This window comes from Carcharodon carcharias, chromosome 10 (genome assembly GCF_017639515.1).
Source record: "Carcharodon carcharias isolate sCarCar2 chromosome 10, sCarCar2.pri, whole genome shotgun sequence".
Classification (NCBI taxonomy): domain Eukaryota; kingdom Metazoa; phylum Chordata; class Chondrichthyes; order Lamniformes; family Lamnidae; genus Carcharodon; species Carcharodon carcharias.
In genome coordinates, this window is record NC_054476.1 from 102,948,378 (window position 1) to 102,968,012 (window position 19,635).

Sequence of the window (19,635 nt, forward strand, 5' to 3'; positions counted from 1 at the left end):
CGCGTTGTAACATTATCAAACTTTACCTGCATGCACACCTTGTCTGCAAATGCTTAATTCTTGTATTTCTCACACTTTGACTAGCTTATCCCGTTTTAAATAGCCTATGTATGTCATGGTGTACTTAGACCCTCCAACAGTGCATTTGGTTTCTATTCCCAGTTTCTTAACCTGTAAACTCCTCACTGTTAGATCCAAGTATTTCAAGTATGTACTGAATTGCCTCTGTTTCCTGATGCAATTCGCCACCCCTCTCTGCATACAGTAAATTTGTTGTTGGCCATTGGTGTGTGCAGTCATAGACATCGACGGGTTATTTTACACCCATTTGAATTGTGTATTCAGACAGTTTAAAGTTGGTCAGTCTGTTATTTGGTTGTCACGTTCTTCCTATGCAGGTTCTACAAGCAGCAGCAATACAAATTCCTCCTCAGTGAATCCGATGGCATCCCTGGGGGCACTGCAGACACTGGCAGGGGCATCAGGAGGCCTCAACGTCAGCTCTTTAGCAGGTGAAGGGAACTCTGTTCTGATAATAAAATAAAAGCAAAATACTGCAGATAGTGGAAATCTGAAACAAAAACAAAAATAGCTCAAAAAACTCAGTTCTGACAGCATCCATGGAGAGGAAGACAGAGTAAATGTTTCGAGTCATACGGACTTGAAACGTTCTGATGAAGAGTCATACGGACTGGAAACGTTAACTGTGTCTTCCTCTGTTCTTATAATGTTCAGACGCTGTCAGTTAGCAAACGTAGCAGAACCAGTGCATTTATGTTTAGTGGTTTATCAGAATATACTGACATTTCAAAATGGAGACCTTTGTGCAGCAGAATAGCTACATTGAGTATGTTTCAGTGAACGTAAATGAAGAGCGAGTAGGGAAAATATTTATGGTGATTATATTACATCTCTGTTGGGTTCTTGTCTGAATACCTCAGGCTCCTTTCTGGAGGTGGAGGGGGTTATTGGGGGTTAGTTGGGCTGGAGGAGGTTGGGCTCCAGTCTGCCGATTGGGGGGAGGGATTGGGCTGCTATCTGGTTAGGAAGTGGAGGTGCTCAGGCTCCAGTTGGGAGTGGAGGTGCTCAGGCTCCAGTTGGGAGTGGAGGTGCTCGGGCTCCAGTCGGGAGTGGAGGTGCTCGGGCTCCAGTCGGGAATGGAGGTGCTCGGGCTCCTGTCGGGAGTGGAGGTGCTCGGGCTCCAGTCGGGAGTGGAGGTGCTCGGGCTCCAGTCAGGAGTGGAGGTGCTCGGGCTCCAGTCGGGAGTGGAAGTGCTCGGGCTCCATTCGGGTGAGGAGGTGCACAGGCTCCAGTCGGGTGAGGAGGTGCACGGGCTCGAGTCGGGTGAGGAGGTGCACGGGCTCGAGTCGGGTGAGGAGGTGCACGGGCTCGAGTCAGGTGAGGAGGTGCACGGGCTCGAGTCGGGTGAGGAGGTGCACGGGCTCGAGTCGGGTGAGGAGGTGCACGGGCTCGAGTCGGGTGAGGAGGTGCACGGGCTCGAGTCGGGTGAGGAGGTGCACGGGCTCGAGTCGGGTGAGGAGGTGCACGGGCTCCAGTCGGGTGAGGAGGTGCACGGGCTCGAGTCGGGTGAGGAGGTGCACGGGCTCGAGTCGGGTGAGGATGTGCACGGGCTCCAGTCGGGTGAGGAGGTGCACGGGCTCCAGTCGGGTGAGGAGGTGCACGGGCTCGAGTCGGGTGAGGATGTGCACGGGCTCCAGTCGGGTGAGGAGGTGCACGGGCTCCAGTCGGGTGAGGAGGTGCACGGGCTCCAGTCGGGTGAGGAGGTGCACGGGCTCCAGTCGGGTGAGGAGGTGCACGGGCACCAGTCGGGTGAGGGGGCGCTGGGGCTCCAGTCGGGTGAGGGGGCGCTGGGGCTCCAGTCGGGTGAGGGGGCGCTGGGGCTCCAGTCGGGTGAGGGGGCGCTGGGGCTCCAGTCGGGTGAGGGGGCGCTGGGGCTCCAGTCGGGTGAGGGGGCGCTGGGGCTCCAGTCGGGTGAGGGGGCGCTGGGGCTCCAGTCGGGTGAGGGGGCGCTGGGGCTCCAGTCGGGTGAGGGGGCGCTGGGGCTCCAGTCGGGTGAGGGGGCGCTGGGGCTCCAGTCGGGTGAGGGGGCGCTGGGGCTCCAGTCGGGTGAGGGGGCGCTGGGGCTCCAGTCGGGTGAGGGGGCGCTGGGGCTCCAGTCGGGTGAGGGGGCGCTGGGCTCCAGTCGGGTGAGGGGGCGCTGGGGCTCCAGTCGGGTGAGGGGGCGCTGGGGCTCCAGTCGGGTGAAGGGGGGTGTGGGAGTGGGGTTCGGGCTCCGGTCCGGTGAAGGGGGGTGTGGGACTGGGGTTTGGGCTCCGGTCTGGTGAGGTGGGTGTGGGAGTGGGGTTTGGGCTCGTTTAGTTTGGGGATTGTTTGGGAGGGTGGGCAGGGGCGAACTCTGGCTCAGTCTCCAGACTTGTGGGGATGGGTGCTGGGCACAAACCTATGTGTATTTGGAGGTGGGTGGTGGGGGTTAACATGATTTTAGGCTTTCATGTAGGGGTGGGTCTGGGTCAGATACGGTCAGTTCCTCTTCACTACTGACTTGTGTAGCAGATTCTGAAAGTTGATATGAGCAGTGACCTTGATCAAAATTGTTCCCAGGTATGGCAGCTTTGAACGGAGGCCTTGGAACGGGGGGTCTGTCAAATGGTACAGGCAGTGCAATGGATGCTCTGACACAGGCATACTCAGGGATCCAGCAGTATGCAGCTGCAGCTCTCCCTTCCCTCTACAACCAGAGTCTTCTTAGTCAGCAGAGCCTGAGTGCAGCAGGGAGTCAGAAGGAAGGTAAGCATGAGCAGCATCAGCCTCCGGGCGCCATCTCGCCAGGCTCCGAGCGCCGTCCCGCCAGGCTCTGGACGCCATCCCACCAGGCAAACCTTTGTGCCTGAAATCCAGGATGGTCCTCAGGAGTCTGTGCGCAGTGTAGGGGAGGGGGTGGGTGAGGTGGTGGGGGGATCTGAAGAGCTGAGGTCTGACATTGCAGAACCTGTTCTCCATGGACTGTCGCCTTATTTGTTGAGTTGCTCCATGATGAATTCTCTGCATTTATATCTTGATAGTACAAGGTAGTTCATCATTGTGTAAACTGCACTTTCCCCGCCCCTGGCGCACGCGCATGCTCTCTCTCCTCGCCCCGGCGCACACGCGGGCCCCTGCCCCTCTTTTTTCTGTGTCTCTCACTCTCTCTCTCCCTCCCCATTAGGACCAGAGGGAGGCAATCTGTTTATATACCATCTGCCCCAGGAGTTTGGAGATCAGGATCTGCTCCAGATGTTTATGCCTTTCGGAAATGTCGTTTCTGCCAAGGTTTTCATTGACAAACAGACGAACTTGAGCAAATGTTTTGGTGGGTATGTTGCTGAAATGGGTGTCAGCTTGTTGTGATGTCAAGTCTCCATACTGATTATACAGGCAGGTGGTTGCGAGCTTGCTGTTGGAGTGAGGGCATTGAGCTCCTGAGCATCTGTACCCTCACCTTTTAAGGCACAGTGTGTGTGTCTGGTTATACTTGACCTGCAGTGCCCCTCTCCTCTCTCAAAGCTCACTTTCTTGATTCTCTGCTTGTTTTCATCGCGGTTGGTGTGTCCACGAAAGCCCATTTGCCCACAAATCTATGTCTGGCAACAGAATTTTCTAGATTGCTAAAGGCAGTACTGGAGAGAGTCTCCATGAGAATGAGCTGACGGTCTTTCATTTTTGCATTATCTTTGAGCTGGAATAGGGCCTGGTCTTCTCTCCAGGTATTGAAACGGTCCCAAACAGCTCTTGTCAGCCTGAACTCAACTTCACAGACTTCATGAGCTTTTTAAAAGACTCACATTTTAGAGGTGCTTTTCAAGAAGCCTTGACGAACTGTTGCTGTGCATTTTGTCAAAGTGCACATTGCAACTGTACTGTGCTGACTTGTGCCTTGTAGATGGTGGACAGTCTTTGGGAAGTCAGGAGGTGAGTTACTCGCTGCAGGATTCCCAGCTTCTGACCTGCTCTTTAGCCACAGCATTTATATGGCTAGCTCAGTTTCTGGTCAATGGTAATACCCCTCCCCCCCCAGGATGTTGATAGTCGGGGATTCAGTGATGGTAATACCATTGAATGTCGAGGGTTAGTGTCTACCTTGGTGGTGTTCATTTTCCGGGCACCAGTGTGGCAAGAATATTACTTGCCATTTATCAGCTCAAGCCAGAATGTTGTTCAGGTCTTGCTGCCACATCTATGGGCTACTTCATTATCTGAAGAGTTGTGAATGGAACTACGCAATCAGTAAACATAAGAAAAATGAGCTAAAATAGACCATTCAGCCCTTAGAGCCTGTTTTGCCATACAACTGTGCAGCAGTGGATGCAAGGAGTGAATGTTCAAGGTAGTGGTTGGGGTGCTAATCAAGTGGGTTGAGATAGTGGATGCATTGGTTTGATCTTCTAGAATTTCCTAGATCCTAGAGCATTCTCCAGGATTGGAAGGTAACAAATGTAACCCTGTTATTAAGAAAGGACAGAGGGAGAAATCAGGGAACAGGACTAATTAGTCTGACATGAGAATTGGGGAAAATGCTCGAATTATCATCAGGGATGTGAGAACAGTCTCTTAGAAATCCGTGATATCTTTCAGCAGAATCAACATTGATTTGTCAAACACTTTCATAAACCTGAGAGTTTTTCCAAATTGTAACCAGCTGATGTTTTGTATTTTTTCAGAATGCATTCAATGGGTGCTGCAAAAAAGGTTATTACACAAAATTAGGGCTCATGGGAGGTGAGATGGATTGAGAATGCACATAAAACAGACTAGGAATGAACAGGATATTTTCAGGTTGACAGGCTGTAACTAGTGGGGCACTGCAAGGATCAGTATTTGGGCCTCACCTAATTATCGATATCAGTGGCTTATACAAATGGACTAAGTGTCATGTATCCAAGTTTATTGATGATACAGAGGTGGGAATGAGTGACACCATGCTGCAATGAGTGACCCCATGACTCCATAGCGGAGGTGGTGGCATAGTGGTCACTGGACTAGTATTCCTGAGATCCAGGGGACCCGGGTTCAAACCCCACCAGGGATTTGAATTCAATAAAATCTGGAATTAAAAGTCTACACCATTGTGTAGTCAAAACCCATCTGCTTCACCAATATCCTTTAGGGAAGCAAATCTGCTGTCCTTGCCTGGTCTGTTCTGGTCTACGTGTGACTCCAGACCCACAACAATGTGGTTAATTCTTAAATGCACAGTGAAATGTATCAAATTGCTACAAAGCCTGTAAAGAATGAGACCGGATGGACCATTCAGCATTGATTTAGGCACCGGAAACAACAAGGGCAAAATCAGCCCTGACAATCCTGCACAAAGTCCTCCTTACTAATATCTAGGGCTTGTGCTAAAATTGGGGGAGCTGTCTCAGACTGATCAAGCAGCAGTCAGACAAATGTCAGGCCACTTTTGTGTATTAAATTGCACCTGCCAATTCACACCTGAGTCTACACCTGTTTTGGTCTCCTTACCAAAGAAAGTATATACTTGCCTAGAGTGCAATGAAAGTTCACTAGACCTAACCTTACAGATAATGTCCCAAACACCACCATCACCATCCCTGGTTATGTCCTGTCCCACCGCCAGGACAGACCCAGCAGAGATGGTGGCACGGTGATATACAGTTGGGAGGGAGTTGCCCTGGGGGGGTCCTCAACATCGACTCCAGCCCCCACCCAAATGCCGCACTGTCGGATGGTCAGTACTGAGGGGGCGCTGCACTGTCGGAGGGTCAGTACTGAGGGAGCGCCTCACTGTCAGAGGGTCAGTACTGAGGCAGAGCCGCACTGTCAGAGGGTCAGTATGAGAAACATAGAAAACAGGAGCATTCGGCCCTTTGAGCTTGCTGTGTCATTCATTATGATCGTGGCTGATCATCGAACTTAATAGCCTGTTCCTGCTTTCACCCCATATCCTTTGATCCCTTTTGCCCCAAGAGCTATATCTAATTCCTTCTTGAAAACATACAATGTTTTGGCCTCAACTACCTTCTGTGGTAGCGAATCCCACAGGCCAACCAATCTCTGGGTGAAGAAATTTCTCCTCATCTCAGTCCTAAATGGTCTACCCCACATCCTCAGACTGTGACCCCTCGTTCTGGACTCCCCCACCATTGGGAACGTCCTTCCTGCATCTACCCTGTCTAGTCCTGTTAGAATTTTATAGGTTTCTATGAGATCCCCCCCTCATTCTTCTGAACTCCAGCGAATATAATCCTAACCGACTCAATCTCTCCTCATATGTCAGTGCCGCCATCCCAGGAATCAATCTGGTAAACCTTCACTGCACTCCCTCCATAGCAAGAACATCTTTCCTGAGATAAGGAGACCAAAACTGCACACAATATTCCAGGTGTGGTCTCACCAAGGCCTAGTATAATTGCAGCAAGACATCCCTGTTCCTGTACTCGAATCCTCTCGCTATAGAGGCCAACAAACCATTTGCCTTCTTTACCGCCTGCTGCACCTGCATGCGATTGGTGTACAAGGACACCCACGGCTCGTTGCGCATTCCCCTCTCTCAATTTATAGCCATTCGGATAACCTGCCTTCCTGTTTTTGCTACCAAAGTGCATAACCTCGCATTTATTCACATTATACTGCATCTGCCATGCATTTGTGCACTCACTCAGCTTGTCCAAATCATACTGAAACATTTCTGCATGTACCTCACAGCTCACCCTCCCACCCAGCTTTGTGTCATCTGCAAATTTGGAGATATTACATTTAGTTCCCTCATCTAAATCATTAATATATATTGTGAATAGCAGGAGTCCCAGCACCGATCCCTGTGGTAACCCACTAGTCACTGCCTATCATTCGGAAAAAGACCCATTTAATCCTACTCTTTGTTTCCTGTCTGCCAACCATTTTTCTATCCAACTCAATACACTACTCCCAATCCCACGCACTTTAATTTTACACGCTAATCTCTTCTGTGGGACTTTGTCAAAAGCCTTCTGAAATTCCAAATAAATTACATCCGCTGGCTCCCCCTCATCAACTCTACTAGTTACTAGTTCCTCGAAAAATTCCAGTAGATTGTCAAGCATGATTTCCCTTTCGTAAATCCATGTTGACTCTGTCCGATTCTGCCACTGCTTTCTAAGTACTCAGCTATTAAATCTTTCATAATGAACTCTAGAATTTTCCCCACTACCAACATCAGGCTGACTGGTCTATAATTCCCTGTTTGCTCTCTATCTTCCTTCTTAAATAGTGGGGTTACATTAGCTACCCTCAATCTGTAGGAACTGTTCCTGAGTCTGTAGAATCTCGGAAGATGACCACCAATGCATCCACTATTTCTAGGGCCGCTTCCTTAAGTATTCTGGGATGTAGATTATCAGGACCTGGGGATTTATCAGCCTTCAATCCCATCAGTTTTCCCAACACCATTTCCCTACTAAAACTGATTTATTTCAGTTCCTCCCTCTCACTAAACCCTGTGTTCCCCAACATTTCTGGTATGTTATTTGTGTCCTCCTTTGTGAAAACAGAACCAAAGTATGTATTTAGTTAGTCAGCCATTTTTTTGTTCAACATTATAAATTCCCCTGTTTCTGACTGTAAGGGACCTACATTTGTCTTCACCAATTTTTTTCTCTTCCCATACCTATAAAGACTTTTACAGTCAGTTTTTCTGTTCCCTGCAAGCTTACTCTCGTACTCTATTTTCTCCTTCTTAATCAATCCCTTGGTCCTCCTTTGCTGAATTCTAAACTGCTCCCAAGCCTCAGGTCTGTTGTTTTTGCTGGCCAATTTGTATGTCTCTTTCTTGCATCTAATACTATCTCTAATTTCCCTTGTAAGCCATGGTTTGGCCACCTTTCCTGTTTTACTTTGCACCAGACAGGAATAAACAATTAGATAAAAGCAAAAAACTGTGGATTCTGGAAATCGAAAACAAAAACAAAAATACCTGGAAAAACTCAGCAGGTTTGGCAGCATCTGTGGAAAGGAGCACAGTTAACGTCAGTTCACCCGTGCGCTCTTTGAATGCTTGCCGTTGCCTATCCACCGTCATCCCTTTAAGTAATATTTCCCAATCCATCATAGCCAACACGCGTCTCATAGCATCGTAGCTTCCTTTATTATGATTCAGTACCCTAGTCTCAGAATCAACTATATCACTCTCTATCTTGATGAAGAATTCTATCATACTATGGTCACTCATCCCCAAGGGGCCTTGCACAACTAGATTACCAATTATTCCTTACTCATTACACGATACCCAGTTGAGGATGGCTTGTTCTCTAATTGGTTCTTCAACATATTGGTCCAGAAAACCATCCTGTATACACTCCAGGAATTCCTCTAATTTGATTTGCCCAATCTATATGCAGATTAAAGTCACCCATAATTACAGATATTCCTTTGTTGCATGCATCTCTAATTTCCTGTTTAATGCCATTCCCAACATCACCACTACAGTTTGGGGGTCTATATACAACCCCCACTAATGTTTTTTGCCCCTTAGTGTTTCTAAGTTCTACCCATATAGATTCCACATCATCGGGGCTAATATCTTTCCTCACTATTGCGTTAATTTCCTCTTTAACCAGCAATGCAACTCCACCGCCTTTTCCTTTTTGCCTGTCCTGCTTAAATACTGAATACCCCTGGATGTTCAGTTCCCATCCCTGGCCACCCTGCAGCCATGTCTCCGTAATCCCGACTATATCATACCTGTTTACATGTATTTGCGCAGTTAATTCATCCACTTTATTGTGAATGCTCCTTGTGTTAAGGTACAAAGCCTTAAGGCTTATCTTTTTAACATTACTTGTCCCATTCGCACTATTTTTCACTGAGATCCTGTTTGATTCTTGTCCTTGATTTCTCTGCCTATCAATTTTCTTATTCCCCTTTCTGTCTTTTGTTCTTTTCCTTGATTTCCCTTCCTCTGACTCCTTGCATAGGTTCCCACGCCCCTGCCATTTTAGTTTAAACTCTCCCCAACCACTCTAGCAAATATTCCCCCTAGAACATCAGTCCTGGTCCTGCCCAGGTGTAACCCGTCCAGTTTGTACTGGTCCCACCTCCCCCAGAACCGGTCCCAATGTCCCAGGAATCTGAAACCCTCCCCCTCACACCATCTCTTCAGCCACGTATTCATCCGATATCCTGCTACTTCTACTCTGACTAGCATGTGGCACTGCTAGTAATCCTGAGATCACTACCTTTTGAGGTCCCATTTTTCAACTTACTTCCTAATTCCCTATATCCTACTTTTAGGACCTCATCCCTTTTTTTTTAACCTATGTCGTTTGTACCAATGTGTATCACGACCACTGGCTGTTCTCTCTTCCCCTTCAGAATGTCCTCTAGCCGCTCTGAGGCATCCTTGACCCTAGCACCAGGGAGGCAACATACCATCCTGGAGTCTCGTTTGCAGCCACAGAAACGCCCATCTATTCCCATTACAATTGAATCCCCTATAACTATTGCATTCCCATGCGTTTTACTCCTCCCCTGTGCAGCAGAGCCAACCGTGATGCAACAAATTTGGCTGTTGCTACTTTCCCCTGAGAGGCCATTCCCCTCAACAGTATCCAAAGTAATATATCTGTTTTGCAGGAGAATAACCATAAGCAATTTCTGCACTGCTTGCCTAGTCCTCTTGCTCTGCTTGGTGGTCACCCATTCCCTTCCTGCCTGTGGACTCTTAGCCTGCGGTGTGACCACCTCCCTATATGTGCTATCCACAATACTCTCCACCTTGCAGATGCTCCACAGTGTCCCCAGCTGCCACTCCAGCTCTGAAACCCGGGCTTCCAGGAGCTGCAGCTGGAGACGTTTCCAGCACTGGCCCCGGGCACTGGAAGTGTTCCTGGCTTCCCATGTAGAGCAGGAGGAGCATGCCATGGCTTTGAACCCTCCTGCCATGACTTACCCCTTTAAATTAAATTAAACCTTTTTGCAGATGCTTAGTATCAAATAATATCAATTACTCTAGGGCCATTCTTCCCTGCTCCTCGTTGTTACAGAATATAGCCCTTACAAACGATGAACCATAAAATAAGACCTTAAAAAACTATAAGCAATAAAAGTAGTAAATACATACCCAACCATCCTCTCAGTACTCAAAGGATCACCTCGTTCCCTTCTCACCAAACTCCCTCAGTCACTTCTGTTCTCCCAGCTCCTTTTCAACTCCCGACTCCTCTCGTGCTCCTTTTCCAGAGGGAGAGCTGCCTTGCTGGAGGGTCAGTACTGAGGGAGCGCCACACCGTCAGAGGGTCAGTACTGAGGGAGTGCCGCACCATCAGAGGGTCAGTACTGAGGGAGCGCTGCACTATCAGAGGGCCAGTACTGAGGGAGTGCCGTACTGTCAGAGGGTCAGTTTTGAGGGAGCGCAGCACTGTCAGTGCTGAGAGAGTGCCACACTGTCGGAGGATTAGTACTGAGGGAGGGCTGCACCACCAGAGGATCTGTCCTGCCGGATGGTCAGTGTACCAAGCCATCACCTCTGCAGCTCCTGTACACACAGACAAGGCGCAATTTACCCTCTCACGATCTCACCTAACCAATTACTTCCTCTCTACCGCCCTGTTCACAAAATCACAGTGCAGAAGAGGCCCTTCAGCCCATCGAGTCTGCATCGACATGTGAGAAACACCTGACCTACCTACCTAATCCCATTTACCAGCATTTGGCCCATAGCCTTGAATGTTATGTCGTGCCAAGTGCTCATCCAGGTACTTTTTAAAGGATGTGAGGCAACCCGCCTCCACCACCCTCCCAGGCAGTGCATTCCAGACCGTCATCACCCTCTGGGTAAAAAGGTTTTTCCTCAGATCCCCCCTAAACCTCCTGCCCCTCACCTTGAACTTATGCCCCCTTGTGACTGAGCCTTCAACCAAGGGGAACAGCTGTTCCCTATCCATCCTATCCATGCCCCTCATAATTTTGCACACCTTGATCAGGTCGCCCCTCAGTCTTCTCTGCTCCAACGAAAACAACCCAACGAAAACAACCTCTCTTCACAACTTAAATGCTTCATCTCAGGCGACATCATGGTGAATCTCCTCTGCACCCCCTCCAGTGCAATCACATCCTTCCTATAATGTGGCGACCAGAACTGGAAACAGTACTCCAGCTGTGGCCTCACCAAGGTTCTATGCAACTCCAACATGACCTCCCTACTTTTGTAATCTATGCCTCGACTGATAAAGTCAAGTGTCCCATATGCCTTTTACACCACCCCACAAACATGCCCCTCCACCTTCAGAGATCTATGGACACACACGCGAAGGTCCCTTTGTTCCTCCGAACTTCCTAGTGTCATGCCGTTCATTGAATACTTCCTTGTCAAATTACTCCTTCCAAAGTGTACCACCTCTCACTTTTCAGGGTTAAATTCCATCAGCCACTTATCTGCCCATTTGACCATCCCGTCTATATCTTCCTGTAGCCCAAGACACTCAACCTCATTGTTAACCACCTGGCCAATCTTTGTGTCATCCGCAAACTTACTAATCCTACCCCTCCCCCAACATAAGTCATCTATGTCGTTTATATAAATGGCAAATAATAGTGGACCCAGCACAGATCCCTGTGGTATGCCACTGGACACTGGCTTCCAGTCACTAAAGAATCCTTCTATCATCACCCTCTGCCTCCTACAACTAAGCCAATTTTGAATCCACCTTATCAAACTATCCTGTATCCCATGTGCATTTGCCTTCTTTATAAGTCAAAGGCTTTGACCTTGTCAAAGGCTTTGCTGAAATCCATATAAACTACATCAACTGTACTACCTTCGTCTACACACCTGGTCACCACCTCAAAAAATTCAATCAAATTTGTTAGGCAAAGCCATGCTGACTATCCCTGATTAAACCTTGCCTCTCCAAGTGGAGATAGATTCTCTCCTTCAGAACTTTCTCCAATAGTTTCCCTACCACTGACATGAGACACGCTGGTCTGTAGTTCCTTGGCTTATCTCTACACCCCTTCTTAAAATAGCAGAACCACATTAGCTGTTCTCCAGTCCTCTGGTACCTCCCCCGTGGCCAGAGAGGAATTAAAAATTTGGGTCAGAGCCCCTGCAATCTCCTCCCTTGCCTCACTCAGCAGTCTGGGACACAATTCATCTGGACCTGGTGATTTGCCCACTTTTAAGCCTGCCAACACCTCCAATACCTTGTCACTCCCTACATCAATTTGCTTAAGAACCTCGTCTCTCTCCCCGAGTTCGATACCTTCATCCTCATTCTCTTGGGTGAAGACGGATGTGAAGTATTCATTCAACACTCTAGCGATGTCCTCTGGCTCCACCCATAGATTACCCCCTTGGTCCCTTATGGGCCCTACTCTTTCCCTGGTTATCCTCTTCCCATTGATATACCTATAGAATATCTTGGGATTTTCCCTACTTTTACCAGCCAGAGCTTTCTCATATCCCCTCTTTGCTCTCATAATTGCTTTCTTAAGCTCGACCCTGCACTTTCTATACTCTACTAATGCCCCTGCTGATTTGCTTCCCTTACACTTGCTAAAAGCCTCTCTTTTTCTTCTCATCATAACTGAATATCTCTGGTCATCCATGGTTCTCTGGGCTTGTTACTCCTTCCTATCACCCTAGAGGGAACACGTTTAGCCTGTACCCTCCCCATTTCCTTTTTGTACACCCCCCCACTGTTCCACAAGTAACTGTTCCCAGTCTACCTTGGCCAGATCCTGCCTTATTTTACAACAATCTACTCTCCCCCAATCCAAAACATTTTTTTGCAGCTTGACGGTTTCTTTGCCTATAACAAACTTAAACTGTACCATGTTGTAGTCGTTATCGCTCAAATACTTCCCCACCACCACCTCAGCCACCTGTCTGGCTTCATTCTCCAGAATTAGGTCCAGCACTGCGGCGTCCCTTGTTGGACCCTCTACATATTGACCTAAAAAGTTCTCCTGTACTGTGTTAAGTTCTCCTGTGTTAAACTTGATTTTATCGTGGACTGCATTCACACATTTGTTCTCTTTTCATGCTGCATGTCATCTCTATTATAATGCCCTGTTATAGACTTCTCTCACCCATTAGCCTTCTTTCACAGGCCATGGACTCTAGCCAGACTGTCAACTAATCCTACATTTTCATTGAACAGTTTAAAGGGAGTAAAGAACATGAGGTGGTGAAGTATTCTGTGGAGAGAGAACCAGAGTGAATGTTTAAAGCAGTGACCTTTTATCACAAAAGGAGGAGGGGGAAGGTGTTTCCTCAGCTACCCAGATGATAAGTTCTCTCCTGCATATCTGAATTTGCTCCCCTTTAACATCTGCACACTCCTGGGTAAAATGTGCTGTTTGAATGGCAAGCTGCTTATTTGACTCTTCTGTTGACTCTGCTGCTCTGTTTTTGGTTCCAGGATTTGTAAGCTATGACAATCCAGTCTCGTCGCAGGCTGCCATACAAGCAATGAATGGCTTTCAGATTGGCATGAAGCGCTTGAAAGTCCAACTCAAGCGATCGAAGAATGACAGCAAGCCATACTGAGCTTTTGTCAGAATAAACTTGAGTTTAAACATGTTCACTGGTAAGTTGGGCGCAACTGTGGAACCATTCGCGAGAGAGGGTGGTCATCAAACGCCTTGAGTAACCCCAACGTGACTGGGGCCATTCTCTGCACTCTGTCTTTCAGTGTGTGTGAGTGTGTGCGTGCGTTTCACTTCTGTTTTCTGGACAAGATGAACAGTATGATTTTCTGTTGTGATCTTTTAAGTTTTATATACACACATGTACTGATGCTCAGTACAAGGATAGTCAAAAGGTATTTTTCTTCACTGAAATTTTAGCTGCCATATCATTTAGAATTTGGAGTTTGCTGTGTACTGACGGCCAATTGTGTTACTGGAGAGAATGACCACCCTTCAGTGGTATCTGCCAAAGTGATGAGTGTGCAGCCACCCTATTGAGGATTGAAGGATGGTCTATCTGAGTTGTCTCTTGTCATATCTTCCAATATCTAAAAAAACCGCACCAATGAACTGAGATGATGAAAGAATGGAGTAGCCATAAGGAACTGGTCATTATTGACAGTTTTAGTTACAGACCGTAGTGCCAATGCCGTCTCCTCCTGCTCCGTCTTCCTTTCCCTCTCTTTCACGTCCCCTTTTTCTCTGCTTTGCATTCCTCCATTTCTTTCTCCTCCTCATCTTCCCACTTCGCCCTTCTCCCTCTCCATTCCCCCTCCCTCTCCCTCCCCTCATGCCCATGCGTCCCCCTCCCACTTCACCCTCCCCTCATCGCCCCTCCCCATTCACGCATCCTTCTTCCCTCTCTCATCCTCCTCTGCTCTCACCCCTCCCCATTTCCATCCCCTCTCTCCTTATCCCCCCCTTCCCCTTTCTTCTCTGCCACACCTTCTCATCTTCCCCTGCGCCGCCCTCCTGCCCCTGCGCCGCCCTCCTGCCCCTGCGCTGCCCTCCTGCCCCTGCGCCGCCCTCCTGCCCCTGCCCCACCCTGTCCTGCCCTCCTGCCCCGCCTGCCCACCCTCCTGCCCCGCCTGCCCACCCTGCCCTCCTGCCCCTACCCTCCATTATGTAAGACACGCCATCACTCCTCAAAGGGTTCAGCACTGCCACCATGCTCGCACTTCCTCTCTCTAACTCCAAAGAAAACCGGTGCTGTGCATATACCATGTCTGCCTTGCAGATCTAGTTTCAGATTTTTGCAGGGTCACATCAAGCTCCTCCTAGAATTTTCTTCTCTCCAGTTGATTTTTTTTGGGAACTGATGGGGTTTTTAAAAATACACACAACAAAATGTTTTTTTGTTTTCACACATTCAACTGAAAAAACCTCCAGGGGATTAATGTAAATTTGTTTTAAAAATGCACATCAAGAGATTGGGATGAATGTATAATTACAGTTCTACCTTTTCTATTTTTATAGAGGATTTTTACTGCTCCCAAATGTTGGAGATTATTTATTATTGGAGATATTTTACTGGGGAATCAGTGTTTTGTAGACGATTGGTTTACATGGCTGTTATATGCAATGTTTGAGGTGGAACTACTGATGCAGGGTCCCTCTGATGCTCTTTCATCCAAATACTTGAAACTTATTGTTTTTTTAAATAGCTGTTTGGAGAGAAGCGGAAAATTTAATTTGAAAAGAAATGGCGAAACTCAATCAAACCATGGTGTGTGTTTCATGACAGTGTGAGAGTATGAGCTTCCAATGAAAAGTTTGGCTTTTTCCTTAATGGTGTCTTAACATTTGACTGAGGTCGTGAGTGTGGATCTCATGCTCGAGATTGTCCATGTTATTCGGCCTGTAGAGTCATTGTGGGCTGCTGGGGGATATGACATGTACAGGATGATGGAGCCATGACTCAAAAACAAGCAGTCAACATCTACGCTCAGGCCTTGGGGAGCAGCAGAGGTAGATTTTTCTCCACCTCCCACCCCACCCTGCCAGACTGAATTCGCAGTGCGCATGAGGAGCTCCCCCATCCCTCTTCCCCCCCCACCCCCACAAAAGTTCAATGCATTGAATTGCTGCCATTGACTCCCTTAGTGATTGAAGGGCTTACCTCACAATTCCCAGTTCATACCAGGGAACTTGGGCTGTGCATGAGGAAAGGGACTCATCATTATGCAGGGCTCCAATATCCATTGATATAAATCCTCTTCCTCCCACTCCAAAGATCTGAGCATACTATCCAGGCAGACAAGTGCTGCACTGTCAGAGGATCAGTACTGAGGGAGCGCTGCACTGTTGGAGTGTCAGTACTGAGGGAGTGCTGCACTGTTGGAGGATCAGTACTAAGGGAATGCTGCACTCGGAGGATCAGTACTAAGGGAGTGCTGCACTGTCGGAGAGTCAGTACTGAGCTAGTGCTGCACTGTCATAGGGTTGGTGCTGAGGGAGTACCGCACTGTCATAGGGTCGGTACTGGCAGAAGGCTGCATTGTCACAGGGTTGGTACTGAGGGCGTGCTACACTGTCAGAGGATCAGTACTGAGGGAGTGCTGCACTGTCGCAGGGTCAGTATATTCAATGGCGTTAGCATCGCTGAATCCCCCACTGTCAACATCCTGGGGGTTACCATTGAACAGAAACTGATTTGGACTAGCCATATAAGTACTGTGGCTACAAGAGCAGGTCAGAGGCTAGAAATCCTGCAACAAGTAACTCACCTCCTGACTCCCCAAAGTCTGTCCACCATCTACAAGGCACAAGTCAGGAGTGTGATGGAATACCCTCCGCTTGACTGGAAGAGTGCAGCTCCAACAACACCAAAGAAACTTGACACCATCCAGGACAAAGCAGCCGCTTGATTGGCACCCCATCCACAAACATTTACTCCCTCTGCCACCGACGCACAGTAGCAGCAGTGTGTACCATCTACAGGCTGCACTGCAGGAATTCACCAAGACTCCTTAAGCAGCACCATCCAAACCCACAACCTCTATCATCTAGAAGGACAGGGGCAGCAGATAGATGGGAACACCAGGACCTGCAAGTTCCTCTCCAAGCCACTCACCATCCTGACTTGGAAGTATATCGCCCTTCCTTCACTGTCGCTGGGTCAAAATCCTGGAACTCCCTCCCCAACAGCACTGTGGGTGTACCTACACCACATGGACTGCAGCGGTTCAAGTAGGCAGCTCACCACTTTCTGAAGGGCAATTAGGGATGGGCAATAAATGCTGGCCTAGCCAGCAACACCCACGTCCCATAAAATGAATTTTAAAAATGTACTGAGAGAGTGCTGCACTGTCGGAGGGTCAGTACTGAGGGAATGCTGCACAGTCACGGGGTCAGCACTGAGGGAGTGCTGCACTGTAGCAGGGTCAGCACTGAGGGAGTGCTGCACAGTCAGAGTTGGTACTGAGGGAGCGCTGCACTGTTGGAGGGTCGGTACTGAGGGAGTGCTGCACTGTTGCGGGGTCAGTACTGAGGGAGCGCTGCACAGTCATCAGTACCAAGGGAGTGTTGCACTCTTGGAGGGTCGGTACTGAGGGAGCACTGTGCTGTCGGTACTGAGGGAGTGCTGAACTGTCAGAAGGTTGGCACTGAGGGCGTACTGCACTGTCAGAAGGTTGGTGCTGAGTGAGTGCTGCACTGTTGGAGCATCAGTACTAAGGGACTACTGCACTGCTGGAGGTGCCATCTTTCAAATAAGATATTAAACTGATACACTGTCAGCCCTTTCGGGTAGATATAAAAGTTTCATGGCTCTATTGACATTAGAGCAGGGAAAGTTCTCTTCAGTTTCCTCCTGTTTGTGGGACCTTATGCGCAAATTAACAGCTGGGTTCGCTACATTACAAAAACCTGAGGGTTTTTGGGATGTTCTGAGTTGGTGAAAGGCACTGTAGAGAGGCCAGTGTTTTATTCTTTCAAATAAGCAGCCCTGGCCTGCAGCTGATTCTTTGAGTCCAGAATCTTTACAGCTAAAGTGGTTAATGACCAATGCTTTATGGAGTAGTGGCTTGGCTTTACTTCTGGGCAATTGTTAATCTAGCATTGTGGCTTGATGGTTTGTAGTTAGGAACAATTTTTTTTTTCGTACAGTTTTACCTGTATAAATCTTTTCATTTGATTTTTCTCATCCTGAGTATCTGTGCCAGTCTTTACACCACCTTGTGTCTGTCTGTTTAATTACCAACATTCTCCCCATTTAGAAGGAATATTTTCTTAACTCTAATTGGCAATGTGGTAGATGCAAACTGCAAATGAAAGGAGACCGGGTGAGGGCTCCTGTCCCTTCCTCATCTTCCAATCCCTGACCCCTTTGGCTGGTTTAGGGTTGTCTAGTTGGTGTTCTAATTGTATGTGTGTGTGAATTCCATCTGTTTAGCATGTGCTGTTTCCCTGTCCCCATTGTTCAAATTATGCATTGACCCCCATGCACTGTATCATTGTGTTTGTTTTTAATTTTAATTTTATTTTATTTCTTCCTTTTTTATGGCTTTGTGTAACTTGGTCCTTCTCCCTTTCTGGTTTTGTTTTTTTTCTAGATCTCTTCGTGCCCGTTTGTTCATCGTCTGCCTAGCATGTTGCTGTGACGTCCAAGTTCATCGTCCCCTCGTTGTCTCTCAGCTTCTCTGATGCTTGACCTCTACTGACCTTTGACCTTGTTTTGATCTTATTAAATTTGATAAATTTCAGAATCCTTTTGTTCTACTCTTTCCCCACCACTACGCCCGTGCCCCACCCAAACCCCCATTCAATGCTGCTGAGGCAGGCTGCTTTAAACAGGCTTACAAAAGATTGTTACATTTAAATCTTCTTTAAGAGTCTATTTTTCTAGAATTTCTTAACTAAATTGCAGCATTTTGACACTTCTTTCTACTCCTTTTTGCGAAGCGCCCTTTCTAGCACGAGCAGAGGGCTTTAAATCTCAAGCTGCCAATCGATAAAAAAGCAGAAAATGATTTGTGTGTGATCCTGTTTCTGTTTTCAGTTTGTTTAGAAGTATGGAGTGTTTGTCACATTTTGCTCTAAGGGAAATGAAGCTGAGATACATCCTCTACATTAGTTGGCAGGGTTAAGGTTTCCTTCTCCAGTTCAACATCCCCTTTCACAATCCTTACCTTCCCCTTCTCTGCACTTCCCTCTCTCCCTAGACCACTCCACCACTCCCTCCCTCCCTCACTGTCCCCGCCCGCTCGCAGGCTCTCTCCCCCACATGCCCGCCCGCCCTCTCCCCCGCATGCCCACCCACCCTCTCCCCCGCATGCCCACCCGCCCTCTCCCCCGCATGCCTGCCCGCCCACCCTCTCCCCCGCATGCCCGCCCGCCCTCTCCCGCGCTTGCCCGCCCTCTCCCGCGCTCGCCCGCCCGCCCTCTCCCGCGTGCACTCACCTGTCTGCCCTCTCCCTGCGTGCCTGCCCCCCTCCCGCACGCCCTCTCCCCTGCCTGTTCTCTCCCGCCCTCTCCCTCTCTCTCCCCGACTCGCGGTCTCACTACTTCAGCCACTGCCCTCTCACTTACCCCACCACCGTCACCCCCTCTCTCCTTCTGCCTTCCTCTCTCCCCCCCTTTCTCTCTCACTCTCCACGCACCCCAATCTCCCCCATCCTCTCTCCCTCTACCTCCTTCCCCCTCACTCCCCGTACCTCTCTGCCCCCTCTCCTCCCCCCCTTTCCCACTCTCACCTCACTCCCTTCCCCCCTCTCTCCCTGCCACACTCCCTCCTCTTTTCCCTGCCGCACTCACCCCTCTCTCCCCATACCCCTCTGCCCCCTCTCCCTTTTCCCACTCTCCCCCTTTTCCCACCCTCACCTCACTCTCTTCCCCCACTCTTTCCACGGCTCTTTCCCCGCCGTGCTCCCCCCTCTCTCATCTCCATGCTCCCCCTACCTTCGCCCCCCCCGCCCCCCTTCCCCCCTCTGCACCCCACCCTCCCCCCTCTGTGCCCTACCCTCCCTTCCCCCCCTTTGCGCCACACCCTCCCCCCTTCTGCGCCACACCCTCCGCACCCCCTGCCCTCCCTTCCCCCTCTCTGCCCTCCCTTCCCCCCTCTCTGCCCTCCCCCCCCCGCGCCCCGCCCTCCCCTCCCCTCTTCCCACCGCACTCCCCCACCCCCTCTCCCCGCCGCACTCCCTCCTCTTCCTGCCGTTCTTTCTCCCT

The 19,635-nt window shown here is 49.1% G+C and overlaps 1 protein-coding gene across 6 annotated transcripts in view; it reads left to right on the plus strand.

Annotated features, from left to right (window-relative positions):
- The window catches only part of celf1 (cugbp, Elav-like family member 1), a 275,180-nt gene extending 256,474 nt beyond the window's left edge, over window positions 1-18,706 (plus strand). For all 6 annotated transcript variants that reach the window (XM_041196584.1, XM_041196579.1, XM_041196581.1 and 3 more), the window contains 5 exons: window positions 399-512; window positions 2,623-2,808; window positions 3,227-3,370; window positions 13,419-13,586; window positions 18,021-18,706. In XM_041196584.1, the coding sequence (XP_041052518.1) occupies window positions 399-512; window positions 2,623-2,808; window positions 3,227-3,370; window positions 13,419-13,546 (572 nt within the window). In that variant the 3' untranslated portion in view covers window positions 13,547-13,586; window positions 18,021-18,706. The remainder of the gene's footprint in view (window positions 1-398; window positions 513-2,622; window positions 2,809-3,226; window positions 3,371-13,418; window positions 13,587-18,020) is intronic.
- Window positions 18,707-19,635: the final 929 nt, after the last annotated feature.